Source organism: Zootermopsis nevadensis, unplaced genomic scaffold, assembly GCF_977971745.1.
Source record: "Zootermopsis nevadensis isolate Lab colony 2312 unplaced genomic scaffold, Znev_1.0 Znev_ptg000017l, whole genome shotgun sequence".
NCBI classification, from domain to species: Eukaryota; Metazoa; Arthropoda; class Insecta; order Blattodea; family Termopsidae; genus Zootermopsis; species Zootermopsis nevadensis.
The window spans coordinates 10,706,715-10,727,586 of NW_028259149.1; the positions used below are offsets into that span (position 1 = coordinate 10,706,715).

General features: G+C 42.3%; 1 protein-coding gene across 7 annotated transcripts in view; it reads left to right on the plus strand.

Annotated features, from left to right (window-relative positions):
* The window catches only part of LOC110834027 (cysteine-rich motor neuron 1 protein), a 370,078-nt gene that overhangs the window by 281,917 nt on the left and 67,289 nt on the right, over window positions 1-20,872 (plus strand). Inside the window, exon 1 of one of the 7 annotated variants that reach the window (XM_022072764.2) lies at window positions 2,747-2,999. The exons of the other annotated variants lie outside the window; for them this stretch is intronic. Within the exon in view, the coding sequence (XP_021928456.1) occupies window positions 2,909-2,999 (91 nt within the window). The 5' untranslated portion in view covers window positions 2,747-2,908. Of the gene's footprint in view, window positions 1-2,746; window positions 3,000-20,872 lie in introns of those variants that run through there. 7 annotated transcript variants of the gene reach the window in all.

The following is a 20,872-nucleotide window of genomic DNA, read 5'->3' on the forward strand; positions in this document are numbered from 1 at the left end:
AATGATGTCCTAGCCGATACAATTGTACATTCTCCATCTTTCCTTTCGTCCCCTGATTTGGTTATGCCCTCTTTCGTGAAACTCGTGTACGTCATTAGTTATTTAACGACGCTGTACCAGCTGAGGTTGTGCTGCGTCGAAATGTGTGAGGCTAGGAACATTCGATGAACTTGAAACGACTGAGTACGAAGTGGTAGTGTCCTGTTTCAGGGTACTATTGTGGGATTTTTCAGAAGAAACAGGATTTTGGAAATCTCCATAATAGGAGAAACCAAGTCGAAAAGAATAATTTAGTTCTGTTGTCGATATTTCGGTGGACGCTTTAAACACATTTTAGTTATTAAACATGGGAAAAACTGCACTTAAGACGTATACAGGAAATTATTAGTAACAAAATGATATTTCTGTTGACGTAGATTTTTAAGACATTTCATGCAGTGCTCTTGTTTAAATGGATACACGTCTGCACATGATGTGTCAAAATGGCTGTGTTCTGGATTGTAGCAACCTGCAGACAAGAAGATATTGAAATGTCGGTTAAGATTTGCCAGCGACATTTGCTAATACCAGAAGATAAACCACCCATAAGACAGCCACCATCTTCATTCTCATCACGAAAAACTAGAATCTCTCAATTCAATACTAGTCGACAGATGGCAGCATGTGCTACTGTGATTCGTTTTGCAGATTCTAGATGTCGCTCTTAACAGGTTCGTGGTAAAGGGAAGTAAGTTGTTTAAATGCTGAATTAATTAGAAGCTGCAGTAAGATTTATTTAAGGTGGAACTTGTTTTAGTGGATATCTGTGTTTATGGGGATATTTCTTGGCCCGAGGCAGAAAGAGAGCAGAATAATGGAAAACTTCCTCAAATAGGGCAGACGAGAAGAATAATTTAACGGAATCCATCTGGCTGAAATACTTCCTGCTAATGTCATTTTGTTCTATACTGTGCTTTCTAGAATTTATGTGATAAGGAACATTCCCGTCGCAAATGGAAAAGAATTAAACCGAACCGCAAAAAGAAGAAGACGAGAGTACATTAATGGATCTCCGGAGAAGGAAAAGAGATGATAAAGAAGATGGGAAGGAATAAAGTAAGGAATAAGTAATTTAAAGGCCGAAAACAATGTTCTGTGGGGTGTGTAGCGAGGTTCTTTGACGTAGTCGGATACCCCAATGCATTACTATATTCATATTGCCTGCGCGTTTTTATGCAGTAGATTCTTTCCTGTCTTCATCTGAGTTAAATCCCTGGGCATTGGTTGCATTAGTTTCGAGGTTAGAGAGTTTTCTCCGTTTCTTGTTGCCATTGTTTCGAATTCCAGGACAAAAATATCCATTTTTCGCTTCATTGAACATCGTCTTGTACTGGTTAGCATTCTTGCTTCGTGTTCGTCGGGTCTGAGGTTCAGTATTTAGCCCGTAGGTTGACTCCTGGGTCAGGGTATTCCGTGGTTCTCTACAGCTACTTAAAGTGTTTAATGGGACGTAGGTCTAAGTGTAAATCAGCTAATTCATAATTATCCTGTCAGTCACTGCTTAACTTGAGGAGCTAAGAAGTGGTAAACATGCTTTAGTGCCTAATCACCACAAAATGGAGGCTTGTAGTGGGAATAGAGGTACACCTCCACACGTCCTGAACTTCTTCATTGGATAGAGTTCAGTAGTCAGATACAAGCTCCGGCCGCTTTATTTTCCACCTTCTGGGGCTACAGTACCAGATACTCATTGTGTAGATGGCCCGCTGTGGTGGTGGCGGTACTGCCTGAAATCGAAGACAGTTCAAATCGTGTGTAATTGGGCAAGCAACATTAAATAAACTGAGAATTAATCAAGGAAGATCATTTGGTGTGGCACAAAGATGGTAGGACTGTATTTTACTTAAACCGTCAACACGCAGAAGAACCTCATGAGGACCAGAGCAAAGTGACAAATTTAACCCCTACAGACCAGTCGGCGTTTTCTTAACATCAATAAACCTAGGGCTAAATCGGATGGCTCGGTTCCATTCCCGGCACGGACACTAGATTTTTTCTAGTCAGTCACGTCCCACTTCGTTCCAAAGTTGCTTTTTTTTTTTGAGACTTACACGCACGGAAATTATGTTGTTATAAAAGAAGCAGGGTTGATAAAAATGCATGGAATATTTTGGTAAGAAAACCTTGAAGTTAGACAATTTGGGAGACATAAACGTAGATGGGATGATATTAAGATTTCTCGGCGAGCAAACCAGCTATCCGGACTGGGTGTTTTCGTGGTTTTCCTCAGTCCCTCCATGAAAATGCCGGGATAGTACCTTAAATTAGGTCACGACCGGGGCATAGGGATGTGTACTGCATTTATTTGGGTGAAGACTGGGACCAGTGGCGAGCTCTTGTGGATTTATAAGGGGTTGGAGGTTGGGGGAGATTTGTTGACCAGCAGAATGACTTCACTTCTTCAAGAACTGTTCTCCATGAAGTTAGTCAAACTTTGGGGGAAAACCACTTCGAATATTTAGGCATTGGAGGACAATATGAATCTGCGTATTTAAGAGAAACAGGGTTTGGAGATGTGAAATTGAGTGTCATTGCTTGATTGTGTGAACGTGGCGATGAAACTTAGTGACCAGTTTAACCACCATCAGTTTCTGAGGAGAAGATCTACGCCATGGGCGAAGACGTCGTATTCAAAAGCTAAGGAAGATGGCGCCGGTGTGTTGGCATCGCGGGCATGCCGAAGCAGCAAGGGGCTTCTAGTACTTCTATAAAACCGCCCAGTGTAGCGAAGGACAGTCAGTGAAGTGGTGCAGCGTGGTGAGGTGAATTCAGGACTGAGGCAGATTCACGCTCGGTTCGTGTGTTGTGTGCTTCGAGTTGCAGAGTGATCAGTGGTCAGGTAGAACCAGTCAGTGCATCGTGTAACAAAATGTTAATCAGCATGAAGACGTCGGGTGGAATTTGCGTCGCGGTGGCCATCCTACTGTTTGTCAACACGAGGTCGGCGTCTACTGCAGTGGGTGAGTTGATGCTACAGTGTCAGGCAGGGTGTCAGTAACGGAAGGAATGAAACACTGGTTAATAGGGTGAGATTGTGTGGGCATGTGGCATGCCTGAGGTTAGACGTGTGCCAAAATTTTGTCTGATGAACCAGAAGTGAGACTAGGAAGGAAACTGGAGGATAGGATTAATGTTACAGTTTATCTCAAAAATACATTGGAGGTTGGAACTGGATGCAAGTGGCTCAGGGTAGAATCTACTGGCGGCCTTATGTGAGCACGGTAATAGATCCTTAGATTCCATAAACGATGGATAACGTTGTTGTCAGTCTTCTGGTTTGTAGTGTTGTGTAGTCTGGTATAAGTTTACTAACGTTTCTGAGGTCTTTGCTGCCTCCTTCATCAGGGCGATGAGTCATCGCTCACCGCGCCGTGAGAACCTCAAATTCCACTTCGATGGATAACGTCTTGACCAAATGGAGATTACCAGATTCTGCAGCACCACATCAATTTTTGCTCGCTGTAATTCAGAGGCATGGAGCGGTCCGATGTTTAGATGGGGGATCGGCCTCCCCAGAGACGAAGTCTTGTCCATCCCATCTTCTCCGTGTCAGAATGACTCACTTGCTGTAGAAATAAGATATACTGAGCGCGGCCACACTTTTTACATCGGCAATAGAGCGAGGTGAATGGTTTCAGCTTCACCCTGCGGCCGCTTTGATACCAGTGCCGTTTGGATGGGAGGCTAAGTGAAGAGGCCCCAAAAATATCGAAAGTCGAAACATCAATTTATTATTCTGACTGAATGAAACATTAAAATATAATCATTACACTGATGTGAATGAAAGTCGTTCAGTTGGAACTATCGAGTTTCCCTGTATATCGATTGTTTTCGTTTCATTTCGATCAGCGAATTGCCATCAGTCAGTGTTATCAGACTTTGTACCGATTTATCAGGCGGTGAATGTAAAAGACAAAATTGAGAGATAAGGTTTGAATGTGTGACTCGTTGCAGCACTTGGCGATAGCAGAACGCGCATTTACGATTTACGTCGCTTTACCATTCTTAAAGAAGTAGGTTGTGAGGGTATGGGCCAAGATATCTGTTGTAAGAGTGGGGAATTTATTGACCATGTGTTTCTCACACCTTTCCCGGGTATAGGTCGGAGGATAAAGATCATCCGGTGTTGAAGTAACTCGGGCATACGCGCTAATTTAACTGTACCTACAGATGTTAGTAACTGGGACTACTTCTTTTGAAACTCAGATTAAGGTCTGTATTAATTGACATTGTAACGTGGGAAAGAAATGCGTTCTTACAGGGGTCTGTTTCCATGGATGTGTTAGTGAAGTGTACTTTACCTGAAGATTTTAAATTCAGTTCCTGTATCTTGCTTCGTTCTTTCCCTTTCTTTATTCTTCCCCCCCTTTCCCATTCCACCACCTTTATCTCGTACGTATTCACCAATCAATAGCGTGCCGATTCCAGTGTCCTACACGACTTACAGGTCTCTGACATATCGCTGGTTTGAATCTCATGGAGAATATGAAACTTTCTCAACGTTTTTCTGCGTTGCCCTGAGATAATATCGACCTTGTGATGGATTGGTCCTTCATCCAAGGATTCATTCTACTATCCTTAATAAGGGTTTGGAAAGCCTCTGCAGTAGAAGAGAACACGGTTTATGTTCCCAAAAAGAACCGGCCAAGGCCTTGGCGATAGTCTGATCCCCCATCCAAGGAGTCCTACCACTTCTGTTAGTAAGGATGTAGAAACCTCTGCAGTCCAGGAGACAAAGGCTGGAATTGAGTTTAACACCAAGGACAGAAATAAAACGAGTATTATAAATTACATATATAGATCGTCACTGAAGCATATGGCCACAACTACGCCGCTAAATAATGTTAAGTGGAGTCAGCCGAACAGATATCAGGGCGACGGACAGCTGGACACACTTCGTTTGACATCATTGGCCAGGATTTTGCCAGTGAGGAATACGGGAACAAACTAGCAGTCTCGGAGCCGGTGTGGAACGTAGAACAGATTCGTTATTAGATTGTCTTAAGCCTTCAAGCGAAACGAAGTTATGTTTTAGCAACACGTTATGGACTGAAGGGAAGAGAAGTGGGGTGAGGGACTGCGAGATGCCATTACAAGTACCGGAATGTGATCATTAGGAACAGACACGTAATGACGGACGGTTTCCCCTCCTGCGCAGTGTTTGTAATCATTAGAGCAGGTGAAAGGAATGTCAGTGTCAACCTGCGACTTGGACGACCCGAGTTCCGTTCCGGGATCACGTTCAGACCGACTCTAGGACTCATCTAGCCTCTTATCCAGTGATCCTCTTTCCTTGAGGTAAAACGGCCGAAGCGCGAGGCTAACCACTTGCCTAGTGAAGAATGCTTGCAGCTGTATATTTATGGCTTGACCTTCCTTCCACTTTGTGTTTGCTACGTAATACTGACCTGGTGCTCAACTCCTTTGGCTCCAGGTATTTGATTCATGTCTCACGTCATCATTGCTTCAGCTGACCACTAACCTCTTTTCGTAAATGTCGTGTTTATAAGTCGTATGTTGTTTGGGTGTTATCCAACTGCGTCCCAAGAACGTTTTTATAGATTTGGCGCTTACTCGCAGTTAGGGTCAGCGGATTTACATACTGTACTTCAAAGTGTGTAGATACAAACATGTAAATATATCTAGGTTGCTAATGATTATAATTAAATATTTATTTTAATTAAGAAATGGCAGTTTAGTAAGCATAGTATTAAACTTCGAGTTGATGTTTCTTAGAGTGACAAGTCCCAGGTGTCGTGGCAACAGCAAGCTTCTCACTGGTGTTTCTTCATCGATAAAATTAGCAAATACCAACAGTGGAAGTTTGTATGTAAAGTTGCGATTTTCCGTTCACTATTGTATTTTATGTGAATTTATCATAAATAGGAATGTGCTGTAGCAAAACTCTTTCTCTGACTTATCCATGATTTAGTAACCCTAAAAGTTTAAACTACGAAGGATCTTTCTAATTATGTAATATTCTCTGTCCTCGTAGTGTTTATATGAATCATTGCGGAGGACAGGGCGCAAAAGGAATGTAGTGCCACGTAGTAGTATGAATCATTAACACACAACATATATTGACTCATTTAGTATTGATTGCCGTTACACCATTTATAGTATGAAACTACCAGCCATTCTGCTGATAATGCAACGATGAATATTCTCAACCAATCATGACGACGTTGGAACCTTATATTTTGTCTTCGCTTTATTTTTCTCACTCTTGGGCGCAAATATTCTCCTCAGAACATTCTCTTCCTGTGAAAGACCTGGTTTCAGACCCATGTAAGGCAACAGACACAATGTTGCTTTGTATAGTTTAATAGAAATTGACCGATGTTTTTAAAGGTGTTTACTGCCTCTGTCGTCGGGGTGATGAAATGTCACTCAGTTTCTAGCAGACTACACGACGTAACATTCCATACGACAGATGACTTCATACTCGTCGCCCTGAGAATCAGAAATCTTAAACAGACGCCATGGTATTTTTTTAAATTTATCTAAATCACTCGCCTTCGGTCATAATGATTACATGCTACTGTTGTTAGCTCTAAAGCCGCAGACCCAATCCTTATCGGATATCCTTTTCCATGTCCTGCGTTTCTGGAAGCCGTCGAAAAATCATAGACAGCGAGTTGTCCTACTTTTGTAGGTGTGTTTTTCAGTGACGTCATGTCCAGAGGATAAACATACTGCTTCCTTCTGGGGAATCTTATATGCCCTTGTGCTCAAGAACCAGTACGTTTGGGGTAGTGGGGATATGGCGCCACGCTTACATAACCTCACAGTTAGGAGAGTGGTCATCTTTGCGCTGCAGCCGTTTTAACCCCGAGGAGAGACGTCGGTGTATGCTGAGTAGGAAGCTAGCAGGCCACACTGCCGTTTTGGACATACTGGTGGCGAAGAGACTCGAACCTGTGTCATTCAGCCCACAGTCATTCAGTTTAGTAACTGAGCCATCCCGAGGCAGAGAATGCAAGTGTTGATAGGCCAATATAATAAAGGAGGTTGTGAAGGGGTTGGGCATGTAGATCGAAATAATGATGTCGAGTAGCGTGATTTTGTATCGACGGTTTCGCGTTTTATTAGAGAGTTGGTAGGTCGATCGGTATTTGGGACTGTCTTTCCCGCACAATTTTATCATTAGCCAGTTGAATCCAGTTAGTATTCACGCACTCATTCTGTAATGTTAATTTTGATATTATCCTCCAGTGTTTCCCCTTATTTCCAGAGTGGCATGCTTTCTTTTGCGATGTTGTGGCAAAATTTTGTGCATTGTACGGTTCTCGTTTTCGGTTGGTACAGCATTGTTAAATAACCTACCCAAGTTTGTAGGAGGCTGTTTGTGGGTTGGGCGCAAAGTTTTTGTTTGACCGGTATCATATCAAGTCAGCATAAGCAGTTTTTTTTCCCCATGTGCACAGTAAATGTGCGTTGCAGTATTTATTTAATCCGTCAGGTGGTTCTGTGGTAAACATGCTGTGCTGATGCCATAAAGATTTGTATTCGTATGGTACATGTAATGGCTAAGTGAATCGTTGGCATTGCATAAGCACGTTCATTTTTTCTTCTTTTTCTCCTCGTGTTTATCATGTCGTCTTTTCCTTCTCGTTATCTCTTCTTTTATCTTTGGCCACCGCCTCAAAGAAATTGCTAATTTGTTTGTTACGTTTTAGAATGTGACATAACAACATTTCAGTCTATTTGCTTTTATGGCTGTAACTGACTGACGAACCCAAAGAAAAAGGCACGTGGGCCCTGGAAACACATTCGAATATTGCATGACGGACTTCTGTGTCTAAAGAATTACTACCTTAGAGGCGATGCGAAACTTAATCCGCACTTTGTCTGAATTTGTGGCATTGGGATCGTGTAGTCAGGAAATCAGTAAAATAACACCCCTCTTGTAAGATTTGAGGTTTTCACAGCCGTGAGTCTGAAGATTTCTGTCTTCTGGTTTGTTGCGCTGTGTAGTCTGGTAGATGTTTACCAACGTTTCGGAGGTCATACTGCTTCCGTCATCAGGGTGATTCTTAGTATGAAGATTTCTGCCTTCTGGGTTGTTGCGCTGTGTAGTCTGGTCGATGTTTACCAACGTTTCGGAGGTCATACTGCCTCCGTCATCAGGGTGATTCTTAGTATGAAGATTTCTGCCTTCTGGGTTGTTGCGCTGTGTAGTCTGGTAGATGTTTACCAACGTTTCGGAGGTCATACTGCTTCCGTCATCAGGGTGATTCTTAGTATGAAGATTTCTGTCTTCTGGTTTGTTGCGCTGTGTAGTCTGGTAGATGTTTACCAACGTTTCGGAGGTCATACTGCTTCCGTCATCAGGGTGATTCTTAGTATGAAGATTTCTGTCTTCTGGTTTGTTGCGCTGTGTAGTCTGGTCGATGTTTACCAACGTTTCGGAGGTCATACTGCCTCCGTCATCAGGGTGATTCTTAGTATGAAGATTTCTGCCTTCTGGGTTGTTGCGCTGTGTAGTCTGGTCGATGTTTACCAACGTTTCAGAGGTCATACTGCCTTCATCATCAGGGCGGTGAGTATGAAGATTTCTGTCTTCTGGGTTATTGCGCTGTGTAGTCTGGTAGATGTTTACCAACGTTTCGGAGGTCATACTGCCTCCGTCATCAGGGTGATTCTTAGTATGAAGATTTCTGCCTTCTGGGTTGTTGCGCTGTGTAGTCTGGTAGATGTTTACCAACGTTTCGGAGGTCATACTGCCTCCGTCATCAGGGTGATTCTTAGTATGAAGATTTCTGCCTTCTGGGTTGTTGCGCTGTGTAGTCTGGTCGATGTTTACCAACGTTTCGGAGGTCATACTGCCTTCATCATCAGGGCGGTGAGTATGAAGATTTCTGTCTTCTGGGTTGTTGCGCTGTGTAGTCTGGTAGATGTTTACCAACGTTTCGGAGGTCATACTGCCTTCATCATCAGGGCGGTGAGTATGAAGATTTCTGTCTTCTGGGTTGTTGCGCTGTGTAGTCTGGTAGATGTTTACCAACGTTTCGGAGGTCATACTGCCTCCGTCATCAGGGCGATTCCTCTGAAACGTTGGTTGACATCTACCAGACTACACAGCGCAACAACCCAGAAGGCAGAAATCTTCATACTAAGAATCACCCTGATGACGGAGGCAGTATGACCTCCGAAACGTTGGTAAACATCTACCAGACTACACAGCGCAATAACCCAGAAGACAGAAATCTTCATCACGCCTCTCGTTTAACCTAGGTGTTTTCGTGAGTTGTGGTTTCTTGTGATAAACGGAGTTAGGAATTTCGCAGCTCCAGTGTTGTAACTCTCGACTCATTGTGAACTGGGCTTTCCATATGTGGCATCCGATTTCTTGTCCGTGTTGTACAGTAGAATCTCGTCCGGAGAGGATAAAAGAAACCAATTATGGCTTAGCGAGCCTTCGGCCAGGCAGGGAATGAATCAAACGCGCTAGCACCTTGAGCTCTTGGCGCCAAGCGGCTGACCCTGTCTACCTGTTATCAGGCCAAATCATGTCACACCAGTACAGACTCTGTAAGATCGCTGCCTCTAATTCGTGTGAAGTGAAGTGGTCATACGGAGGTCTTGTATATCTTTGTTAGGAAACAACTCTGTGACATTGAGAGTCTGCATTTAACTTTTTTTAAAGTCCCCTTCTAACTAGGCCATATGCAGTGAATTGTCCACAGAGTGTGTTTGTGGTGTTCGTACGATTCTCAGGGCAAACAGCGGCTATGTCTTTAAATAGCATTAAGCCATTGATCTTGGTAATGGAGAAGTGTTATGTTTTCTATCAGGTATAATTCAGATATGCTTCTACTTCAAGGGGTTAAAGCAGAGGTTCCCAAACTTTTATACCTTGCGCTCCCCCTTAAAACATTTCATAAATTTCACGCCCCCCTTCCAGAACAAGTGCAAGCAAACAGATTTGACATAAAATTTAGATATTAGTATACAGCACTGTTATTATTATTTAGTGTTCTGTCTGACGACAGGTCCATATGAACAGGATCCTTCCATCCTTTTCTCGGACTGGGACCTGTTCATATACGTTCTTGGCAGATGATCCAGAAGTGGTTTGCCATTGCCTTCTTCTGTGTGTGAATGGAGTAATTGTTGGGATGCCACGGAGAAAGCGGGGAAGCCCCCGGAGGAAAACCCCGTGTTGCCTAGACCACGGCCTTGCCCAACACAAGTTATAAATTCGGGCACCGCCGGGAATCGAACCCGAGACCCCAGGATTACAATTTTTCATACAAACACCCCCCAGGGGGGATTGCCCCACACTTTGGGAACCTCTGGGTTAAATAAATACAAAGGTAGATTGTTCGATGTAACATCTATGTTATTTGTTTGTTTATTATAGTTTATCGTCATAGTCCTACTGCATCCGTACATGTATTTATAGTAATATGCCATTAAAGATTTTTCCATCGAGGTCTTCAGAGTTGTTCCTCCGTGTAGGCTATTGGTTGTATGCCATATGTTCTAAAGGACATACTGCCTTCATCTTCATGGTTGAATACTTACAGAATAAAAGCAGGGATCGTGTTGTGACTTATGTTTTTGCAGTTCCGCGCACATAACTTGCATCAAATGACCGTGACTAAAGAATTCTCAGTAGGCATTGTGTTCTGAAGTTGCTTCTTCCTTTAAAGTCCAGTGGTAACTGTACGTACCACTTTATTTAATAATCCGTTGCTCCTTATTTCATCATTGGAGTGTGATTATGGGTTTCGTGTGATTTTCAGAGCAAAGAGCGATTATTTCCTTCAGCAGCATTGACCGACTGGTCTTTGTTTTTGGTTACGGGCTGACTTTTAAATATTATTTAGATAATCGTCGACTGCACGATTATTGGTTTGGATAATAATACGTCGTGTATGCAACTCTCATCTCAGGCCCAAAAGCTGTTACTTTTGCTTTGACGTGGATTCTGCAGTGAGGTGGATCCTCACTTGCACTTTTTATTAAAGCTGTTTTGGGGTGGGGAGAGTCGAAAGAGTTCCCATGGGTATCTGCTGTTTCTTGGATTGTGATTTGGCTGTTATTTATGCTGTTTAGGTACAAAATATTTATATACGTTTTGAAATAAAGAAGGATGGGATAAGAACTTTTAATAACGAATGTCATTGTCAGTCTAAAGAGGACTGATGAAATATTTTTTTTATCATTTTACTGCAAAGTATGAAAAAACAAGACGTGTCCTCAGCTTTAGTTACACGGTGAAAGTTTATTCATTTTTTTGCTTTTCTGCAGTATGCAAATTTCTGACATCATTGCCGGTCTAACCTAAACGATGAACTTTAATATATTTACGGAATTATTGCGACAAAATAAATCAAGTTAAAGTGAAAAGATAAATACGTATCGATGGAAATTGTACATTTAATAATTATCAAACTAATTAACGACTCTAACGCCTTGTCAGTGCAGGATATGAAAAATAATACGTACATTCGCCAAATATTTACGGAGATGAAAAGTTTCCTTGCTACAAGAATACTCAAAGGAAGGTGAAGCCAAGGGCGACCTTGACTGTGATGGTAAGAACGTTTATACTTGGGATCAGATAATTATGAGCTTCAAGAACTTTGTACATCGCCTCTCGTCCATTGCTGTAAAGAAATGTGAGACAGAGCTGTCCATTGCTGTAAAGAAATGTGAGACAGAGCTGTCGATTTCTGTCATAAGCAAACGACTAGGTTCTTCTGCGATGACACTGTTGTGCTGTGAATGTTCGTCTTTTACGTGTTTTTGATTTTTTTTTGTACCTGGCCCTAATCAAACCTGTCTCGACACAGCCCAACCCATAAGTACGAACTGATGTATGTATCAGCGCATGCGCAGAGGGATTCGTTCAATTAGAACATTAGGCCAACGACGCCTTCGACGTAACAGCGTCTGAATTGTTTACATGCTTTGTCGATCGCGTTTCAAAATGGAATGGATAGCACTGTACAAAATTAAAGGACGTCGATGAGTAAGTACTGTCCACAGATCACGAGAAAAACCCTGCTGAGGGAAGTCGTTTCTGGTGCGGTGCGGGGGGAATGTTACTTATCAGCTGGACTAGAGGGCTGCTATTGGTGGGAAGTGTGATACGTCAGAGTTTCAATCTACTGCACACAGACTGAAAACATCAAGCAGTTAAGAGTAGCGTGTAGTGAGCGCACTTGTGATGTGTTCTGTGGGTGTTGCGATAATATTCTAGATTAAATCGCTGTGCCACTGCGAGGTAAACTTAAAGCTGTACCCATTTGAACACACAAAAGCCTGTTGTCTGTCGTTCGTTCAGTGGTTGTGGAACGAATGCTTTTAGGATTGGTCGTACTCACCGCGAAATCTTGCGCATGCGCGTATATCGAATTCCTAGCAGGAATTTTCTCCTGATCTGTGGACTGTACTTTGTATGCCACCGGGCGGTGGGGCTATGGTTAATCAGTACTGTATGCAACATGATTTCTTGTGTAAGCAAACGAGGCGTGGGTAGAGACAGAGTTGAAGGCAGTGAGATTGTGATGGGCCTGAGCTGCCTGCATTTTGGTTGGGCGACCGTACGAAGCAAGAGATTACAGCATGTTACGTATATGAAAGGAATCTGCATTAGGCAGGTTTCGGTTGCACGACACGTGGTAGAAATGGGCGAAGAAAAGTTGTACCTATAAGGTTCAAATATTAGCCGAAACAGTGGGTTATTTACTCTGGAGATGTAAACATCACTCCCAGGCAAAGTCTTCAAAATACGCCATCTATCTCCTCCCAAATCCTTCATCGTCTATAGTAATTTACCTGATTTGAAGATTGATTCAACACGGTTGAGTAGCCTGAAGCGAACGCGTGTCCTAATCTGTCCGATTGATTGTTTAGCTGACCTGTTGCAGTAAGTAGGGCGGAAGTTTTGGTCGGAACCTCTGACCCAGGCTTGTGATGTTTGTGTATCATTATAATATACCATAAACATCAAGTCGTAATTGATGATTAGTAACTGTGCAATGAAATGTTGATCCTAATTTTTAATTTCTAAATATTTTAGCATTTTTAATATTATGTACAGTGTCATCTGTAGGATTTGAGGTTTTTACGGGTGGAAGTTCGAATATGACTGTCTTCTGAGTTGGACATCTGATACGTTGGTAAACTTCTAACAGATTACACGGCGCAACGACCCAGAATACTTGGAGATTTGATTTCAGCTTATTCGTTTTGCTTCGAAGATACGACGTGTGATTAATTAATTTGTATAGGCTTCGACTTTTATAAAACCAAACTGTTCATTAAGCGAAGTACTATAGGAGTTCCTTTTTTGCACAAACAGTTTCTCATATTTTAAAAAATAAAAAATGACCTATAATGTGGTGCTTATGAATTGTTGTAGTTTATAAATTGTTAATAATTTTTCCGTAGGTTTATTTCTGGATGAGAGTTATGTAAATAAAAATGTAGTTTGCACTGAAGGAGACTATATTCGCTATTTATTGTTGTAAAGTTGAGAAATCATATACTGTTTCTTGCAGTGTGGTATCAGTAGTGATTTTCTACGTAACAGAAGTATGGAATGGCGAGGTTAAGAAAAAGTGTAGTTATCCCTGTACTCCCCAATACGTCTTCATGGCGTGGTGCTCAACAAGTCCATGGCCAACTTTACTTTACCTTTACATTTCGCCTTCGCTCCCTTGGAACGCAAATGTTCACTCTCATTAACGATGCCATTATGGCTGCTTCGCCTTGCAACTGCAGTTCAAGAAGAGCCATGCACTGAATCATGGTATTAAGTATGTGCCTTCAGGCCCCGGCCGTCTTTACTTACCTACAGAAGCATTTCTTGACCTAGTCAGATACCAAATCCTCAGCCTGAACGCAACTAATGACTCAGAGAAAGAAAAGGTTCATCGTAGTTGGTTTCATCGGGAAACGAGTGAACGGTGTTTCAGTTCGTTGGCTCCCCCACGTCATTACAGCCGCTCAGAGCTTCATCATTCAGACCTGAGCACTTACAGTAAAGCAGAACTCCAATTATACAGCATCTTGACAGCAATTAGAAACGTCCCTAACACATTTTTTTTAAACCTTGCCGGAGGTGACGCAACCATACGTCAGCTGATCCCGCACCTCCAGAGCATAGTTTATGTAACTCCGTCGAATAAATGTGTTGAACGCCTACTCCACTTAGGAATTACGCAGTTCTCAAATACGTTCGTTGTGACTTCCCAACCTACAATTTACTTGATGACGATTTTGATTTCATGAGTTCAGGCGCTGTTTGGACTCGTCGGTAGATGCCGCCGTGAAGGAGAAATATACTGCTTCCATCTTCAGGGCTGAAGTGGCGATTCTTGGAATTGAAGAGATTTATATGGGGTTGAGGAAGGTGACCAGATGGGAAGAAAGTTCCGGACCAATAGGACGTCCCCAGGCAGGCGTCAGAGGGCGAGGGTCTGGGTAAATAGAAACCTGTCCCCTGCCTGGAATCGACCCCGATCTCCCAGCCCGTAGCCTAGTTACAGCACCGACTGAGATGTCCCTGCTTTTAAGTTTCTTCAGTATAATATTAAAAACGACACATCCTTTACAGAAGTTGATTGTGAAGACGTGAACTGAATTCATTTCGAACTGGTTGGGTCATTGGAGGCATTTGTGAGAAGCAAACCCTGGACCATGGACTTGTTGAAGATTCGTTATGTCATAAATGTTTAAATTGCAAGTTACGTATTTAAATATGCAGGCAGGGTAGTTCAGTCATCATAGTGGGGCTGGGGCACGTGATCTTTCTTCCAGCCTGTGTCCAGACCAATTGTGGGGTCCACCCAGCTACCTGTCCGATGGGTACTCTGGGTTCGATCCCGGAGTTCAAGCGCGGCCGGGGCGTGATACTAACCACTCACCCCATCTATTGCCGAAGTCAAGAATGAGTCAGGGCTATTTTCTCCCTTCCCCCAAGCGCCTCTATGGCGTGTAGTGGGACAGTTTTTCTGCGTTTATGCGTTGTGATATCCTCCCTTCTGCGCCCAGACCTTTCATCCTCTCAGGTTTACCAGTTTAACGTGTGTATGGATTTTTTAATTCTCCGTTCTTGCTGCATGGCCCGCCCATACAATATTTTGATGCCTTAGCTAAGTTCGGCTAGCAGTAAACGCATTGAAGCTCCTCGTACAATTTTCTCTAGCCGCCTCGCCCCTCCCACCCTCTTCTCACTTTTGGGTTATGTGTTCTCATCCACCCTCAAATATGTTCCCCTCACAGAACGAGAAAGCCAGTTTCACACCCACTCGCAGATCGCAGACAAAAATAGACACATGAAATGTGATCGACTATTTATCTTCTAAATGTGCGTTTCGCTTGAGCCCTCTATTCGGGCTTTTTTTTTTGTTTCGCTCTGACGTCATCCATCTTGAAGTGCGAGTTACTTGTGTATATATCCCGATCCTTAAAATATTTGTTGACGTGACGTCATAATGGAATCTATCTTCTCAGCAGACCGGTTTTAATCCAGGGTTAGGCGCCCAAATTGTTTAAAAATGTCGTGAAATCAGGGAGAATGAGATGAACGAGCCAGACAGCAGGCATGGTAGAAATGAGAAATTCATACACAATTTTCGTCTGAAATTTTTAAGCTAACAGACCATTTGGGAGACCCAGTAATAGATGGAAGAATTATATTAAAAGATCTAGATACGAGGAAATAGCTCAGGATGGTGTCCGACAGCCGGCTTTTTTTTGTGTCTATTAAAGGCGGAAATGTGTCATCTCAAGAATAGCTCAGCTTTGCTCTGTTAGTATTTATTTCAACTCATCGGGCTGCGAACGGAGTCTGTAGCAACATGAATTCTATCTAACTCGTATGTTCACATCTAGCAGTTTAGTGCAGCGGTTACGTTCTAGACTTTCCCTCGTGAGATGCCTGGTTCGAAAATCTATCATTTGCTGGTTGTCTGTGAGGTTCAGCCCTTCGCGTCCGCCTCCTTCCACATCCTCGACCACAGTTGATGCCTGCAGCGATTCCGTCGTGCTAGTGTTCCGTCCTCCTTCAAACGAACTGTTTTAGGAATGGCATGTGGATCACTGCTGGATGCCTGTGCCTGTCTGTCTCGACCGTAATAATTTGATTGGCGTGTTGTTTTCACTAGTAAGACGAGGCCAGTAACACAGTTTCTTAAAATATAATAAAGCTTTGGTTGCAACGGACTACTCCAGGATTAACTATGGTCTATTGCTCAACATTTCTCTCATATATTCATGTTTTCGCTTCAAAACAGAATTATTTTAATTTACTTGGTATTGGGAGTGAGAGTGTACACATTCGTATCGAGCAAATTTAGTTTGGGTTAGTACTGTAAATAACTACTCGTCATGAAAGTTGGTACCGTATCCATGACTGTGATCTGTGCACCCAGCCTGCTATCCATTTTGTGCCGTTCACAGTGGACGAAGAAGGTGAAATGCGAAGTTGACCCTTTGAAATCGAATTTCGTATCAATAATTTTTAAAAATTTGGTCCGTACCGCAAGGAAAGCGCCACGTTTGCATGACAAAGATAAATTATTAATGACGTTTAAGGCAATGATCGCTGTTTATTCCGATAATTATACGAAATCCATAATTGAAAATGCAGAGTTATAGTTACCCAAAAGGCTTTAAAGGGAAGCCGATATCGCAGCCGAGATTTAAGTTGGGAACTCCCCGAATTCCCGAATGTGAAGCAAGCTTGCCAACCACCAAACTGTCAGTTTCGTTCAATAAATTTCCTTTTCAAGGAAAATATCAAGAACCCTTCATGACCCTTTATGGAAACTTCTGTTCGTATGTTCCTATGAATTTCTGTTGGAAAGCCAAGGGTTTTTTAGTTTTAACTTCCTGCTTGTGGTGGGAGACGTTTTTTTTTTCACTGATCGTACTGGGACCAAATTACTCAACCTTCTTGAAGGACGAATGTTTTAAGCGGAAAATATCGTGTGGTGCATGGGAAAGATTTAACTTCAGAAACTTCAGTGTAGGGCAGTACTGTCTGGTCTAGTAATGATCTCGAAAAGATGACGAGACATCAAGAAACATAATTATTATTAAATTACAGGCAGATCGGCTATTCCTTTGTTTGGACTACGTCAAGCCGATATTCGACATAGACACGGCCAATTCTCTCATTCACAGACACAGTTCCCATTTGTTTATTTCATTTTATAGGAACTGTCTGACTGAAGCCTTGTTGCCACCCAAAGCATTTAACCTGTTTTATGATCCCATTTATATGTCAATCATTACAGAATTCCAGAATTTTACATGCTCGTGCCTCAGCGCCGTTTTTACAGATGTAATGACCGAGCTTTCTAAATATGCCGGATGTGACCGTTACAGGAGTCACGTTTCTTTATGACCGTAATTAAAAACAAGGATCTGTATAAAACAGAAAGGAAATGCGTTTACGTGTATGTATTTAAAATATTTATATTTAGCAATCCATGTAGACAGATAAAATGTATACAATAAGTAAGGAAACTTAACCTTCAAATGCCTGAGTGTTGCTTCCTGATGATTGTCACACTTACTTAACCTCACACAGAGCAGGCCAGAGTGTGTTATTATTGCCCCACAATTCAAATGAAAGGCCTAATGAAAACAATTGAAGTCCGTTAAAAAACCGGTTCCTGCTATGCTGCTACCTTGAAATAGCTCCTCGCCAGGCAATGTCGTTTTACCAGGAAATCTTTGTACTATGGTTGATTAAACGTTCCAAGAAACTGGTAATGATGGTGGAGGGGCGGTGACATATTGGTCAACAGTGTATCATACGTTTGGTTCCTTGAAAACGTTGGGTGAATTTGCCGTTGAACACGGCATCCTTCGATATTGCACACTTTCTTTTTGTCAACGCAGCTAAGTCCGATCCTTCTTCTCCTGCAGTGTAGATGTTTTCTAAATCCGTATTAGAACAAGCGGTAGGACTCCTTGGGTGGGGGATCAGACTGTTGGAAGGCTTCGGCGGTTTCTTCTTGATGCTGTGTCCCGATTACAACCTTCATCTCACCATAACGTAGACCGCATTTTGAGCAAAGTCAAGTCAAAAGGGAAAGAATCTTCTGTTTTAACCTTAAAGAAACTTCGCAGTGATGTCAGTAGATATATGAGTAATGCTTACGCTGATGTGCGAACTGCTGAGTTAATAATAACGAAACATTTTGAGCGTCAGTGTCACGGACTCCAGTAACTCTAGAAGAGGATCGCCCTGATGATGGCGGTAGCAAGGACCTCTGAAACGTCTGTAAACTTCCACCAGACCACACGGCGCAACAATACGGAAGATAGCCGTCTTCATACTCACAGCCGTGGAAACCCCAAAGAGTGGTTCATTTTCGGTTGTGTGGAGGACACTTTTACTACTGGTACTAACGATTATGATAACTATTTTAATATTTAATTACAGCCGTTTCATTTGACAAGTAATGTCACGGAGTTTTTCAGCCGACCAAGTTTCCAAGTTTAAGAGTTTGTCCTCAGATCAGAATGGGTGGGGATGGGGGTTCCTGCCCGTGTGCCAAGTAAACATGAAAAGTAAATTTACATTTTACAGGTTTCATCTTAAAAAACATAGATGTACCTTCACTTCCAGCATACGTTCGTGTGGCGTTGTGCAGTGACATTTTTTAATTTTACGCTATGCTTTTTAATGTTATTTTTAGAACATTTTAGTAATGAGTATGGGAGGCAGTGACAGGTTCGGAATATTCTAATAGTGGTCCGTGTTGGAAACTGGCTGCTCTACAGTGAAGCACCTTTCCAAGGCGAAGTGACTCAGTGTGTTTCTGTCACATAACCACCATAAATAGACATATCGCTGGCTGCAGGGGAAACGCGCATGCGCAAGACAGTTGCTTTAGTGCAACAACGATGTACAAACCCAACTCAGTAATGCACTCTTAACGCAATTATGACTAGGAAAGCATTCTGTAGGTTCTGGAAACGAACTTTATTTGTACTTTACAAAAGCAGTAGTTGGACGTGACGCCTTAAAATACGAAAATATAAAAAAAAATATTGGAAGGTTAGATACTCAGTGCCACACCTTGAGGTCGTTTGGTGGAATGGAATAATAACCCTTGGCGGTATACGATGGTTAGTGGTCAGAGGGAAGATCCCAGTTGCGCAGTGCATAGGATTCTGGTTGGGACCCAGAGTCGATGTCGACGGTGTTGACCAAAGAAGCTGACGTAAACGTTAGGCAGGATTGACAGTTCTCATATCCCAATAATTTTTATTGAATATCAGCCTAAAGGCAGTTCAGATCTAGTATGGACATGGAAAGGCCAGTTTCAACACCGATGCCCCTATTTTGCGAAGTATTATAATGAGACAAGTCACGAGTTTTAACAAGTTTTGGTTTTACTTCACCGCGTCATAACCCAGAAGATCAGAATCGACGTATTCACTGTGGCGTGAACTTGTGACCGGTTTGTACGATCGCCATCTTGTGTTCACGAAGTTGGCAATTTATTGTCTGTTCCAATCTCAAAATTCTTTTCCCATCGTCTGATTGTTGCCTCCAACCAGGGGCAGTCTATTGTATTCGTCCGTTATATCAGATATGTGGCCTAATAATCTCTTCACCTGTGTTGCTGACCTTCCGTGCTGTCTTGATCTCTGTCGTCTGGCCAGTAGCTGCTTTATATAGGGCGATCTGCATTGCTTCGTGTGCGTGTATCTCAGCTGTCACTGCTTTTGTTCCTGTTCGTTACCTCACGATTTTGAAGTCACGATCCTGGCTTTATAATGGACTCCGAAACCCGAAAGCGTGGCCATTAAATTACAGCTGACACAATGCATGAGGTTAGAGGTCCCCGGATTAAATCTCGGACGGGCACCGGCAGTCCTGAGGCTTTATTTTGTCTACACTGTTATTTATTTAACGATACTCTATCATATGCAGATGTGTTGCATTTTATTAAATAATTATGGAAACGTGTTATTATGATCAGTGATTCTTGTGCTGGCGTATTTTAGCGAACGCGGATTATTTTTGAGCATTGTTCCAGGATTTTCCTCCTGTGGTAAACCGTGAAGAACGTTGGAAGTGGAGAATAAATTCTTCGCACTGCGTGACTGGAACCCGGACAAAGCAAAAATGATAATGTTTCAGAAGTTGCCTTGTTATGGCTGTTTGCATCGGCGGTAATTTTGATAGCCTGCAGCTACAAGTGTCGGTTTTGCAACAAGAGTTGCGTCCTTACGTATAAACCATGTAACTCGTTCGTGACAATGAAAATGTTTAAGTGTAACAGAGTCGTGTTTTATGAGTTGTCCTGTTTATCAGTTACGCTTTGGGTAGTGTTGTTATCAATCAGACAGTAGGCTTAAGTTTTTCATGAACTTTGTAAGAGCAGATGAGTGAAAGAGGTGTCTGTGTCGTTGATATACATGGCAGTTGACCTTAATTTTAAAAAAACTTAAGGAAACTTATAGAAACGTGGAGTTGTTATGTGCATGTCGAACCTACAGGCCTTGGTTCGCATTTGTTTAGTCCGCCGAAATTGGGCGTGTGTTACGTTTCGTGACCACCAGTGGGAGGAGGTGGGATTTCAAAACTGAGACAGAGGCGAACGGTTACAATGTTAATTAAAGAGTTGAGTTACGGACATTTGTGACCTCATTGAAGTCAATCAGTGGCCAGATATCGCATTGAAACTTTCCTGTGTAGTCTTACTAATCAGTTTAGTTACTTTTTATAATTAAGTAAAAACATTATAATTGTGTTTTGCACTGTTGTATACGGAAAATCCAGATTTGCTAGCAGTATGATGGGTATTTTCCAGTGTGATCCACGCTGTAAAAACATTGTACACCC